General features: G+C 39.1%; 2 protein-coding genes across 2 annotated transcripts in view; one reads left to right on the forward strand and one right to left on the reverse strand.

Annotated features, from left to right (window-relative positions):
- Nucleotides 1-5,445, reverse strand: part of bco2l (beta-carotene 15, 15-dioxygenase 2, like) — a 10,523-nt gene extending 5,078 nt beyond the window's left edge. The window contains exons 1-6 of the mRNA XM_035659290.1: nt 5,394-5,445; nt 3,593-3,770; nt 2,828-3,039; nt 2,225-2,340; nt 2,007-2,109; nt 1,715-1,855 (exon numbers count right to left, since the gene is read on the reverse strand). Coding sequence (XP_035515183.1) covers nt 1,715-1,855; nt 2,007-2,109; nt 2,225-2,340; nt 2,828-3,039; nt 3,593-3,770; nt 5,394-5,427 — 784 coding nt within the window. The 5' untranslated portion in view covers nt 5,428-5,445. The remainder of the gene's footprint in view (nt 1-1,714; nt 1,856-2,006; nt 2,110-2,224; nt 2,341-2,827; nt 3,040-3,592; nt 3,771-5,393) is intronic.
- Nucleotides 5,446-10,142: 4,697 nt separating this feature from the next.
- ela3l (elastase 3 like) lies at nt 10,143-12,988 on the forward strand. Its single transcript, XM_035659291.1, has 8 exons — nt 10,143-10,207; nt 10,444-10,532; nt 10,739-10,836; nt 11,213-11,341; nt 11,698-11,834; nt 12,216-12,361; nt 12,692-12,844; nt 12,929-12,988. Exons 1-8 carry the CDS (start codon nt 10,168-10,170, stop codon nt 12,944-12,946), a joined length of 810 nt encoding a protein of 269 aa, XP_035515184.1. The 5' UTR covers nt 10,143-10,167; the 3' UTR covers nt 12,947-12,988.
- The last annotated feature ends 1,603 nt before the right edge of the window (nt 12,989-14,591 follow it).

Here is a 14,591-nt window from a genome sequence, read left to right on the forward strand (position 1 = left end):
TAAAATTTATGTCTTTATGTTTGAAGCCGAAATGTGTCAATGCAAGGGTGAAAAGTTCAAGGGGCCGAAATACTTTCGCAAATGCACTGTAGACCTGCTGTGTCAATACATTTTCATTTAGTTACAGACAGAAAAGTGTAACGACCATTAGCGCAGTGCTCGATCTTGTACTTACTTCATGACCAGAGGCCCATCGGTTTTTGCATTGCCCCATAAACTATTTCATAAACATACATAAAAATGGATCATAGCTAATTATTGCAAGGCCGTGTGAACTGTCACACATGATTTCAGCTGTGATTTAGGTGTGAACCAAATTTGTGATAAAAAATAGTAAAGCGTTTCTGTCTGTTATTAAACTGAAAAATAGTGACTAAGGCCATGGTTGTTTAATTGAATCAGTAATGCAGGGTTTTGTAAAAATGCAATGGAGACCTTTTTTCTGAAGTCACCTGCCTTTTTGTAGGAGGCCGCATCCATGTAACTCGTTTTGGCGGTCATTTGCGAAATAAATCTTTTTTGCCCCTCGTACTAACCTTTCCTTGACACATGAGACAAAAATATTTGCTATTCAGATAAACACGTGAAAATAGGGCTAAACAATATCCCCCACTCTACTGTCACTCTACTGACAGAAGAGTAATTATGTGGGTTCCTTGTATACTGGTACAATGTTCCACACTGTTGTGATTTCTTAGGTGCCAGACAGTCTGGCAGTGCAAGGTGGTCTGCAGATTAAGATAGACTGAAATGTAATCAAGGGGACTGGTGCAGTACAAAAACCCAATGGATGCAAAAGGTGTAAAGTTGTGTTTGTATTTCCTGATAGGCATCATCTTCATGCATCATTATCAATGCCTTCTTCATCAACTGCTTGGCTATCAGCTGAGTAGTAACATCCACTACATGTCTAGTTGTTATTGTTACATCATACAGATATTACTGTGTGGCCATTATAACCTGACTTTTTCTCATTTACTCTTGCTGATATGATGAATGGAAGTAGCTGTCGCAGCTCCCTAACCTCCCCCCCCCAACCTCCACATAACATGGCTAAGCGTTTTGATACTGTTGACTTTACTAAGATCTAATAGTCATGTATTTGTTTATTAGGGGGATTAGTTCTCCATTGCAAACAAGGACTCCGCTGGATAACTATATTTTTAAGAGCTCCCTTAAAAAGCGGAGCCCTATTCCATCAATCTATAACCATTTGCTATAAATGATCAGTTCTTGACATAAGTGGCTCTGACTGAAATATAGACACATAGCAGTAAAAAATGATTTAAAAAACAAACAACAAAACATCATTACACAAATGATCTTGGTACTGACAAAACTATAGTAAAACATGTTCATTGTGTTTCTTTTAAACAGATTTTATATTTTATATAAAGTATAAGAGAAAGTGTGTACTTTTGTGTGTGAGTCAGCAGCAGAGTTATAGACAGAGAGAGATAGTGAGAGCTGAACAGAAAAACAAAGGAGCTGTGATTGACAAAAAGAAGCAGGACGTGACTAGAATTGAAATTGGTAATTAATAAGAGCAGAAAAAACTGTGACGCTCTCTTTCAGTGAAGTAGACTCACCCTGTCAGTGCAGGAAAAAAACAAAGCTCTTATGGAATTCATTAATTTCACATCAGCATACATCCAGCATGCAGACTACTTAAAGAATCTGCAGCCTATTTGTTATCCTGTAGTGTGTGTCTCACCAAAGCTGTGATAATAGGAAGGTTTCCTGGGTTCAGCTGCACGGATGGAGCAGATCACTTCAGCTCCATTCAGGTCTGCAGAGTCCTGTGCTGCTGCCTTCTCCTCAGGAGGAGGTACACGGATTATGTTGTAGAAGAAACCTGAGGAGGCCCAAAAACAAATGCTGTTGTAGAGTTTTTCAGGATCACATAAGGGTACACAAATAAAGATGTATGGTTACATATATATATATATTGGCTTAGGTAGGTAGACAGGTGGGAAGCAAGGAGGCAAGGAGTGAAGGAAGGTTACCGCTTTTGCCGTAGGAGTTGCCCATGTTGTACGTGGCCCCCTCTTGGTCATAGTGTGGGTGAGCTGTAGCCGAGTTGACAGCAATGTATTGACTCCAGTCCACCTTAAATGGTCAACATTTGTGTCGTCGTCATCATCATTATTAAAAGTCACCCATCTTGACTGCTGATCAGCATTAGCATTCAAAAGAGACTTCTATATTTGTTACACTGACTCACCTTCTCCTTTGTCTCCAGGCTCTGTGGATCCACTCTTCTCATGTAGTTGGTTTCCGTGCTGACATAATAGTCTCCCTTGTACTTGACAAAGTTCACACTGGCATTATCTGTGGCCTCTGTTAACACATACAGGTGTCAGGAATAGATTAAATATAACTCTTCTCACAAATTAGTGACTATTTCCATCAAATTTACTTTTCCCTAGTTTTCCAGAAGCTTTATGTCATGATTCTTTCCCACACAGACAATTACACACACACACAAACACACACACACACACACACACACACACACACACACAAATATTGACACACAATATTGTTCCCTTTACCTCAATAAAAACAATATTATGTAACACCAGCTTTCATTAGGCCAGAAAAGCAACATACAATACAACACATACAGTCAAGGACATGAGCATTGAAGGTTTTTTTTCCCCCTGACTATTTGTTTGACTTTGCCTCTAGTGATCTGCCTTGTTACCTATATGCACAAATAAACTGAATATTTTAATAATGCATTTGGCACTGCTGGGGATACATTATGCTGCACTGAATCAGATTACACATGGGAATATGCAACATGTAAAGAGGACACACATACTAGGAATCTGAAAGCGTGAAAAGAAGCGTGCAAAGATGTTCTTGCAGGGATCAGGCATGGCTAATGTCCCGAACTCTGAAACAACGATGCGGTTCTTCTCTGAGTTGCGGACGTATGAGTCACTTCGCAGGAATCGACTACTGTAAGTGACATCGCCATCGCAGATGTGAAACCGGTGCATCATGGCCATGCCGTCAAACCAGTGGGTGTATCTGAGAGAGAAAAAGACAGTTGATTTTGCAGCAGGTTATTGGTGTAATACAAAGTAGATGGAGTGATTGAATTGAGAATTTTCATGGGTGAAGGAAGAATAACCCTTTTTGTGCTCAGTATGTGCCAACTTAAACTACATGATTTGAATACCCCTGCTGCCTCTTAAGATAATTCACTGAATATCTCAAAACTGTATATCCTGAACAATCCTGTTAAAAGTATAGATACACAGATACAGGTACAGATCACAGACCACCTCAGAACTACTGTATAGTGTTGGCATTCAGTATGATCATTCATATTGTTTCTTCTGTTGCTCTGCTGTTCTTTGTTATAATATAATAATATATTATTATTGTTGCTTAAAAGATGGTCAAACAATACAGATTTTGTTGTCTGACTCTTTCAGTTGTTGTATCAAAAGACCTGTTATTGAAATTTTTTTTGTAAGTGCTTTTGTCATGCCAATTAAGCTCACTTGAAGTCATTTAAGTAATTTTTGTTTTGTATAAATTTGGCCATGTTTTTTTCCCCGTAGTATTTCTCAAATACCTGTCTTCCCCAAATTCAAACTTCCCAGGACCATTCCTCAGGAAGCTCCCATTGATCCAGGCTGGAATAGCTCCCTTAATGGTGGTGGGGATGGGATCAGGAGTTTCCTCCACAGAACTCACCAAAGGCGCCAGGTTCTCCAGCCCATTGGCCTGCGGACAACGCTGCCTGCTGGATACTACGAGAGGAAAGGAGAGGAGAAGAAAAGAGGATCTGATTTCTGATTAAAGTACACTGTACAATCTGTGAGATATTTTATTATAGAACTTCAACAGCGGCTGAACTCTTGGCCCCACAGCCCCACACCTTTTCCACCTCTCACTTTCTTTTATTCACACACACACACACACACACACACACACACACATACAGGTATATCACCCTACAGTCATGCATAGACACTAGGTGTGGTGCTGTGAAACATTTATAACTTTGGAACTTTGAGCAAGTGTGAATGAGAAAGTGATGTAAAAACCCACAGAAAATGACCTGTTAGTTATGTTATGTTATAAACATACAGCCCATGTCACACTTTCACACATTCTACAGTACATATCCTTTTCTGGTTCTTCACACCTCTGCAGATGAATTTTCTTCAACTGTCAAATTATACAAGTGATTAAAAAATGGCTTAAAGGGAAAAAACATCTCTTCTGTGATAGGAGACATTATGTACTGTAACAGCTCCTGCTTGTGTGAACTCATGGCTCTCTGGGGTCGTGCACTGTGAATGGCACTATCTACTGTCTTATCCATTATCCAATAACCAATTCCCTTTCATTACCTCATATCTCCACACATAATGGAGATTGTAAAATATATATGAGAGTTACGTGATTAGCAAAAACAAATCATCTGGGTTCAATATAGAGCCCCATGCTGAGCTGAGGTTACAACATCACAGTTTTTTTGACTATGTGAATTTTTATTGCATCCAATCAGCAGAGGCAGAATTTTGTTCATACCCATGACACTAGTAGAACACACAATAAAAGCGAGAATGTGCAATAGAGAGATAACCACTGCAGGCTTTACCAATCTCTTTCAATGTTGACTTTGTGAGTTTTGATTGTGATTACTGCAGCATTGCAAATGATGCCTGAATGTGTGCTGTCATTTTTTAAGGGGGGTGTTTCATATAGTTTCCTACTGCTGCATTCAAAATCGAGCCTCTGGAAAACAAAACAGCAAACACTGACGAGCCCTGAACTGTTGTGGATAATAGCTTCAGGTATTGCTTTTTTTTATCTTTCATTTTTGGATAATAGCAGTAGCAACAGTAGTTTATTTGTAACAGCTATTGCTTTCATGAATTGTTTTCCTCACAGCACCAACAGCATGTCAGTGTACAAGTAAATGACCTTGTTGGAATTAGCTGTCATACTCCTGCACATCTTTTTAATTTCTTTTCTTCTTGTTTTTACTGTGCAGAGACCTGTCAGACAGTTTTCTTCTTTAAACTAACAGCTGAGAATGACTAAAAGCTGTTAATGAGACATTGTGCATATTCTTTCACCAGCTCTGATTCAACAGGAGACATTGGAGCAGGAACAATAGAAATATGCCAACATGTCCTATTGTAACTGCAGCTCTGATTTTGAAATGCAACAAAATATCATTATGACTAAACCACATTATCTAAATGCACATCTGTACGTATGTTTCTGTGTGGAAGTTTATGGTTTTTACAGTAAATTATTTTGCTATTGTTTGTCCTGCAAGAATAAAACATTAAATCTATAGTTCATCTATAGCCTCAATACAGTCTTCAGTTGTTTTGTGTGTGTGCAAGTCTACTCACTGCTGTGTGTCTGTGGCTCTGTGTTCTTGGACATGGCTGGGCGTTCTGTGGATTTGATCAGACAAATACAAAGAATTTATACAAGCTCTGAGGAAAACCTTTGAACCTTTGGTCCTTTGCCAAGTAAAGGAAGCAATCGAGGGCAGTACTGTGTTGACTATATCATTAAATCAGTCCTAAAGGTGACAAAAAGGCAGTGACAATTGCTTCATGATGCAGGTCACTGTTTGCAGTGTGACATAATGCATTAGTGTACATTTCTTAAGGGTAACAGACAAACTACACTACGTTTAGTATATTTTTCCTACATTTTGAAGAAAGTGAATTAATTGGTTGAATCATTATTATCACTGTCAAACAAATCTGGCACACTGTATTTACTGTATAAAGACATGTGTACATGCATACACCCATGTGTACTTCATGTCCATTCAATATTTATGAATTGTTCACAATTTACAGAACTTTCTATTGTAGCACTAGTCATTGTTGTTTTTTATATACTATATTTATATTTACATTTTTAGCTGTCTATTTCTATCTTTCCTGTAAAGTGGTATGGTGTGTGTGTAAGTGCAGTGAGAGCAACTTAAAACCTCATATTCTTCTAAGAGTCATATTATTTGTATGTGTACACACATATTTGGTCAATAAAGCTGTACATTCAGGCCCAACATCAGAGCCACACAATCAAGGTTATTACACCATGTCATGTTATTATTATTATTATTATCAATAGCAGTAGTCATGGACATCTTTATCGCTATTGTTACATACTGTATACAATTCTGTCTGTGCAAATTTAGCAAATATAGCACTAGTCCACGTACGTTTTAAGTAAGTTACTATGAATAAATCTGCAGAACAATGCAAAACACTAAAAGGGAGAACATTCAAATGTATAATAATAAAACCTTAAGTAACAAACACTTTTTTGTGCACAAAAATAAAAATGACAAATGTGGACAAGACTATATAAAGTAGACAAAATAAGACCTGGGTCTCTAATATGTTTATAAATGGTAAGCTTGGTAGAAGGATTTATATTAAAGACCCAATAAATCCGCAGCAATGCATAGAAATAAGAGCATGAATGAATGATCTCCTAACAAATATCACTGGTTGTGGAGTTTGTAGTCATTATGGTGTAACAGAGATTTCTTGTCCTTTACTAGAAAGCTGTACTGCTTTACACTTGGTGTGTATGTGGTTTCAAGAATAGAAAAGACAGAATACAGAACACAATACCACTGTGATTAATTATAATATAACACACAATACAACTTCTATTAGTTACACTGCCCACAGGGTATCAATACAACATCACATATGCAGATATAATTAATCTTGAAAGAGAAGTGGACAGCCACATTATGAACTAAGAAAGCTTCTATTTGTTTGTAGTAAAGAATTTACTTGCGAGATTCCACAACTATATTAAATTCTCACACTGAGAAAAAAAACAATAAACAGTTAATTCCAAGTTTTCAAGTTGCCAGTCAGTTAACGTCCTAATGGCACTGTCTGCTTACATGTCTAGAACGTTAAATTATTCACATTAAAACGTTGAACACTTACTCAACCTATATGTACAATGAAGGCACACAATAGTAAGCATGCTTACATATTAACTGATACAAGCAACCCCTTGTACAGACAGCAAGATGACTTATAACCCAAATATATCCATCTCACTGAACTAAATGAGCAAATATACCAATTAAGCACTCAAAGTAGCTGATTGGCAGCTGAAATGCTGCCTATTGAAATTGAGGAAGGCTGCTGTGCCTGAAATCAGTGGTGTAGTGCAGGGTATACACAGGCATACGGAGCAGACCCATTTATTTAAGTCGGCATTGGGGATACCCACTCCCCTCTGATGTTCATCATTCAGTAGTGTTTTGCAAGCTGAATTTGTTCCTAGGATGGTAAAGCAATATTAGCGGGCCAGTATTAATTGCAATATCTGCACCTCTTCTGTGGCTTATGTTAATTTCATAATGATCCTTTCTCCCTGAAGTCAAGCAGCAGAGGTTAGGTGACAGACACTACTGGCTAATTTTTGGGTGATTATAAGTGCAAGAGTCTTACATATCACTGTTCGTAACACAGGACGTTTATCCTTTGCTGGACAGGCCGCTTAAATCAGGGCATAAATTAGTATGCCCTCTCCTCCAGGCACCAATACACCACTGCCTGGACTCTATGCAACCTTCTTAAAACAGGTGTTAAATGTATTTGTCACACAAAAAGGCAGAAAGGATATTATCCAGCAAAAATAGAAATACGGAGTGAGTTTATTATAAACTTTTGGCACATGAGCCTATGAGGCAAATGTAAAATAAAATAAAATACAACATTAAAGCAGTAAGCTGTTCTAAACACTACAGCACTGAATGTGGTGAGAAAGACTGCACCTAGTCCCACTACTCCCCTGCTACTCTCTCCCACTCAACATGAAAGAAATGGAAACCTGGCAAGTACGTACAAGATCTGTAGGAAGACCAGTTGGGTCATGATGTGCTTATGAGATTTAATTAAATCACTTGCTTCCAACCAGGGAGTTTCTAAGGGACGACAAGCCAAAAATGTTGGGAAGCACTGAATTAAAACCACAGTCGAAACAAAGACATCAAAATGAAATAAACATATGTGCCAAAAATCAAAAAGTGAAGGCAGGGAAAGCCTTCTGTTAACATCAGTAGGAAGGATGTGATAAAAGCAAATCAGCAGCAGACAGCCAATGTTTGGATTTTCTTCAGCCTCCAGCTCAAAACACACTGCCTGTGGCAAATAAGACAGCTCCTGGAAAATACAGCTGTATATTATTTAAAGGCAAAAAGCTTAACAATATGGACGTTAGTGGGTTCAGAATGGGCTAAACATTAATTATTGCTACAAACCCACCACACTGTACTACATACCAGTGGTGGTATGTTGGATACAAAGTGGTATGCAAGGGAAATTAGTTAAAAACCACACAGCTGACTGCAGCCAATAGCACAGACCTGCCACAATAATATTTATACTTTATTGCAAAATCTTTCTCCTTTGCTCCACATGGGGAATGGCAATGGGCAGTAGTGTTTACTGCCCCAACGTGATATAAACCAACCATAAACCTCACACAGAGTGTCATTCAGGGTTCAGCTGCTGTTCTGATAGGGAAAACAGGCTGAAGTGTACCTGTTACAAACCCCCGGGGGGGGTTCAGTTGGTGAGGTGTTCTGCTTTGCTCAGGCATGAAACTAGTAAGTCTCATCCCACAACATGGCAGACTGCATTTGACTGCACATAAACATATTTGAGTAGTAAGGCACAGATATTGGGTTGGTGATATTTCAGGTCAGGTTATTAATAATTTGCTGCAAAAACTCACTTAATCTATTTTTATCTTTTTTTCCGTTTAATGTAGTAGTAATGAATACAGGATACAAAAGGTTTAATCAGAAAATGGGAAAGGGAGGCATCTATTCCAGACACTGGCCTGTAATAAGTGGTTTTTACAGGGTTTTACAGATTTGATGAGTAATTTTAATTAGCTTTCAATTAATCGCATACCGCTATGCAACAGGGATGCATGCACACACACACAAGCACACCTTGACACACACACACACACACACACACATACAACCTGAGTACATCTAAGCTTGTTTTGTTGCTGTACTTGTCTTTCAAGTGTTTTTTTCATCATATCAAGTATTTTCTCCTGTCTGTAAACTATAGATGGGTAGCTACAACCAAACTTTAAAAACAACAATGTTTTGTAGATTCAGCTGTCATAAGTTGTAAGGTATTCTCTGTGGTGTATGAAGGTCTCTTACTATCACTTTCAACGTCAAAGTTTTGTCTGACCTCCTTTTCAGATGCTCTAACCCAGTTAGATTGAGGATTGATTTTCTAAATGACTTACTTTACAAAGCTTGGATGTAGTTTCTAGCAGCAAACAGACACAACATACAGCAAAACATTTTTTCTCTTTTGTAAAAGAATATAACTCAGTTTGGTTTCTAAACAGATAAATTGTCCCATCTAGTGGTGAACTGGGAGACTAAATGATTCATGAACAAAAAGTCCAGTCTGCTATCTGAAGTGGTCTGATAAATTGTTTTTTTTTTTGTGTGTGTGAAATATTTGTATTACATCAATGTTTAAAGAAGTCACAGAGCAGAGATAAAACTCCTGTAACAGCCCAAACAATGTTTGGCCTTAACGACTTGATTTTGTTTAAGCTGATGTCAGGTTCTCTCATCAGAAACACCTTAAAGATCATTTCATACAAATATTTTGTGTCCAAACACTGACAATTACTCCTTCGTCCTTCCACCTTCGCTTCTGATTCTACCTGTTTACTACACTGTAACACCTAACCTTTACGCTGCCATGTAATATTAACCAAGCAGCCTTTGACAGATTTATAACGTCTGCATGCTGAGTCACCTAAGGCCTACACACTCTGACACTTTCATAGCTCAGGAGTTGTTTCTGTGTCCTTAAAGTGTTCAGGTTCTATTCATTCAAGTCATTATAACAACCTCATGATACAGGGTCAGCATTTTAAACAGCACATTTTACTTTGGAACAGCACATTTACTGCATAATGAAACCAAGAATGTTTGAATGTGAAATGTGTTGAGTGATATGTTTGGTCATACATATGGTCATCCAATATGTCTCTCATTCCTGGATCTGCAAAACTGTGTACGTTGTAAGATGTCAAGAAGATCAAGATGTTGTTGTCTGCTGTCCCTCAGCAGAAGCATCAATCAACATGATCCCCATTGTGCTGGCCTCAGTGCTCATTGCTAGCGGTAAGAACATCTGGCTAATTCTGTGTGTAATTGTCTCTGTGTGTTTGCAAGCTTGTGTGAGTGAGTGTGTGCCTACATCTTTCCACACAGGGAGCAAGTTCTAAGTAATGTAAAGTAATTCTTTATTGAAAAGAAAAATGATAGCTGATGTGGGAATCAAAAATATTCTAATTGTTCTCCTTCCTCATGAACACTCCCTTTCTTTTATTCATCATGTTTATTTTCTCTTCGTCCAGCCCTTGGGTGCGGCACCCCACCCATTGAGCCCCTGACTTCCCGTGTGGTCAATGGAGTAGATGCCAAGCCCCACAGCTGGCCCTGGCAGGTATGCTAATATGTAAACATCTGTCAATGTTTTTATATTTACTGGCAAACCTTATGGGTCCAGCATCTGCTCATTAGATTCCAGACCCAGTGGCTATTGAAAATTCTGTAATTAAATGGTTGTTTTTGAATTAAATCAGCAAACTATGCCATCCATCTATACATCCACAACCTGCTTCCTTTATGTTGTCCTGTTTTTGTCTCCAGATCTCTCTGCAGTATGAGAGGGATGGTGTGTGGAGGCACACTTGTGGGGGATCTCTGATTGCTGCCAACTGGGTCATGACTGCTGCTCACTGCATCAAGTACGAGCAGCAGAGCAACATAAACACACAAACACAACCACCAATACCAACACACCAACAAGTCACATACACACACACACAGAGATTTTCTGTTAAATGTACTGTACTTATTCTGCACCACACCATTTGATTAATTCTGGACCCTAAACCCTACTTAACCCTCATACAAATGAGGATTGGGCAAGTCATGAACTCCAAAGGTTTCCAACCCAAATGTCACTCAATGAAAGTACACTCAAGGTCATCTGGACCACAGCCCAGTTCAAATCTTACCACCACATTTAACCATCAGTTTAAGCTTATAAAATCATTGAACTGTGCCCTAAATATTCTGTCTGGTTTAGCATTGTCCTCAACAGTCTGTTCTCTCCCCCAGCACCAAGTTGTCCTACAGGGTGTTTGTGGGAAAATACAACCTGGTCGAGGAAGAGGCTGGTTCCAAGGCTATCCTGCCTGAGAAGATTGTTGTCCATGAGAAATGGAACCCCATCTTTGTGGCCTTCGGGTAAGACAAGCACCGCCATACAGTACAAAGAGCAGCCTGAGTCGCCTGCTGCGACATACAGTACATCATAAGCTGTTCTGTGTGAAGGTGAAAAAGTGGGCTGAGGCTCAAATTACATTAATTCCTTTGGTCCAAGTTACAACCCCCACCCTTACAATATGCAGCTGGACAAATTAGAGCGATAAGCTCCGCCATTGAGATGATTTATTTGAATTTATAGACATGAGTACAATGAGAAAGAATGCATTCTCATTATCTTATCTAGCATTGTTTCTTCTCCTTATTGGCCCTGGTGGAAGATTTTAAATTGCATGTCAGTACAACCACCTCCATAAGTCTTTCTCTCTTTCTTGCAGTAACGATATTGCCCTGATCAAGCTGTCAGAGTCTGTGACTTTGAGTGACCAGGTGCAGTTGGCATGTATCCCTTCTGCTGGCACTGTGCTGTCCAACCTCTACCCCTGCTACATCACCGGATGGGGGAGGCTGTACAGTAAGTCACCATTTGTGGAAGGCTGGACTGTGTTTATGTGTCTGTCATTGTATTTTTTTTTCAGCTTAGCGTCTCTGAAATGTTACTGTGCATGAGGATGTTCAACTGGTGTGCAAGCATTATGTTTGGATTTATAACCAGCGGTGTGTTGGTGTGCGTGATCAGGGTTACCCAGGGAAACCAAAGTTGGGATGAAAATCACATGCATGAGGTTTTAGTTTAAAGTTAAGGTTTTTTTTTTTCTTGGGGGGGGGGGTTACTTTTAAATTGAAAATTTGGGTCGGACTGTAAATTTGGCGCTTGGGGAAATGCTGAAAAGCAGATTTGACAGGAGGCTAGTGTATGTGGATGATGGTAATAGACTCTGCCTGTGTGTTTTAGCCGGAGGCCCCATAGCTGATAAGCTGCAGCAGGCTTTGATGCCTGTGGCTGACCATGCCACCTGCTCCCAGCCTGACTGGTGGGGTATTGCTGTCAGGACTACCATGGTGTGTGCCGGTGGGGATGGAATCGTCGCTGGATGCAATGTACGTTTGTGCTATTTTTTTTTCCTCTAAAAAATTCTGAATTATACCTACGTTGTAAAGCTTGTATTGTATGCTTTATAAATACTGTACTTTATTATGCTGAAGCAAATTTAAATTTGAATGCAATGAGTACGATCAATTAAAGGAATCGGGGGGGAGATTTTTTTTCATCACACTCACGTGTTGTCTAGCTGTTAAGGAACATGAAAAATGTTACTTGGTGAAACAATAATTCTGATTGTGATTCTCATAGTTTCACCTTGCCAGTCTAACAGTAACTCCATCAAATGAATAAAACATAAACCCTCCTCTCTTTTTCTCTGTATCCAGGGTGACTCTGGCGGCCCTCTGAACTGTAAGAACACCGAGGGCGTCTGGGAGGTTCATGGCATTGCCAGCTTCGTCTCTGGCCTTGGCTGCAACTATGAGAAGAAACCCACCGTCTTCACCAGAGTGTCCGCTTTCAACAACTGGATCGACCAGGTATTGGAGACACACTAACAGATTAGAATTTTGGTTTACAGTAAATGCTGTATTTCAACTAATGATTGAATAATTTGCTTTCAGGTTATGATGAACAACTAAAGAAGATGGAGTGTCAATAAAAAAAAAACACAGAAAACTGCATTTGTCTTGCGTGCAATGTGTGTGTTTGGATTTAGCAGACTCTCACATCTACAAACAAACATCCAGATAAATAGTGAATGAATGCTAAACTGGATTAAGCCACATTAAATGAGTTTCCTATGAGGCTGATTAAAAGTGGAAACAATGTCAACAAATGTCCAGCAGGTGTCCTCATACACTCATGATAGGAAATTGGATCTGACAGCTTTCCAAAGCAGGAGTATACTGTTCAGAATGACCAGGGAAACAGCACAGAGCAAATAGCAAATAGCTCACATAAAACAAGCAGGTGATTCATACAAAACTGTCCATCTGCAATATGTCAAATAACACTAAGTTGCTTATTGCATGATTAGAGTTAATGGTGTGTGTGCGTACGAAATAGACCCTTTATATAAAATATGAATCTAATATCCCTGCTTGAAACTGACCTGGTTTGTCCCCGTGCCCTCGCTACAGGAGGGCTTTTATGAAAACCATAATACTCATCTAGGGAGTCTATCTTTCCTCATGATAACAGTTCTCTGAAAATGAAGAAGGCTAGAATGGCAAAGTTGAGATTAACACTTCTGTCATTTTTTCCCCTTCACTGTGATGAGATGAGGATGAGACAGTAGGAGGGAGGGGGGATTAAGAAAGAAATTAAATTGCCTCTCACTTCTTTCCTTTTTTTATGTCACTCTCTTCTCTTCTCTCTCAGTTACAGTTGCAAGACTCACGCAGACGCACACACTGATAAGTTTTGACAGGGTAATGGAGGTGTGCGAGTGTCTTTATGGACATGAGAGGCAGTGATCAACCATGACACTTCCAGCAAGAGCAAATAATAATTACTGAGCGTGTGTGTGTGTGTGTGTGTTAAGAGCAGACAAAGGGAGGGACAGGGAGTTTCACTGTGTGGATCCCTGATTCTCTCAGGCTATATTTAAGTGCATTTCTCTGATGTGATGAATCACTCTTCTGAAGCACTTTTCTCTTGAGTATCTGCCTCTGATCATTGATAACTATCCCATCTAAGTGCTGCTCCCTTACTAATTCAGTCTGATTTGGATGAAAAATGAAGGTATCCACGAATATTGCCTGTCTTCATTTGAAGTGCATCCACAAAAATAAACCCATATAGTACAGTTCTTTATTTTGTTACAGAACACAATACTGATAATATAACATAGAATTAATGTGGAATCCTTTAATACTGAGTCCAGTAATTCATCAACATTTAATTAATGCAATAAAATAAATAGGTTAAAAGTGTCTTTTCATGTGCGTTTTAAACATTATAATCACATGTTGTGATCCAGTGTTTCAGTATCGATTACATTTTTGGTTCATTTAGTGCTGCATTTATTCATTTAATTAAATTTATCAAGCTACTATATCTGGCATTTATTACACGCAGTGTGGTCAGTCACTACATTTATATTTAATTTAAACACTGAACTTGTGTGTGCACCAGTGCAGCACTTCGATTAAACTGCAGCCCTCTGTTTCTGTTCTTGCAAAACTCTGGTGAGGGTGAGAATGAGGCCTCAAAAGAATGCTTTGTCTCTGCCTGAACTCTGTGGGTCAAGGTACCCCACTCCCATCACACACACACACACAC

The sequence above is a fragment of the Morone saxatilis genome, unplaced genomic scaffold (genome assembly GCF_004916995.1).
Source record: "Morone saxatilis isolate NCDOM2014 unplaced genomic scaffold, NCSU_SB_2.0 Contig16, whole genome shotgun sequence".
Classification (NCBI taxonomy): Eukaryota; Metazoa; Chordata; class Actinopteri; family Moronidae; genus Morone; species Morone saxatilis.

Bases quoted from the DNA above. Each gene is read 5' to 3' on its own strand.
- ela3l (XM_035659291.1), top strand. From the start codon at position 10,168: ATGATCCCCATTGTGCTGGCCTCAGTGCTCATTGCTAGCG. The intron at 11,342-11,697 runs GTAAGACAAGCA...TCTTTCTTGCAG, and splicing joins CCCATCTTTGTGGCCTTCGG to TAACGATATTGCCCTGATCA. The intron at 11,835-12,215 runs GTAAGTCACCAT...TGTGTGTTTTAG, and splicing joins CGGATGGGGGAGGCTGTACA to CCGGAGGCCCCATAGCTGAT.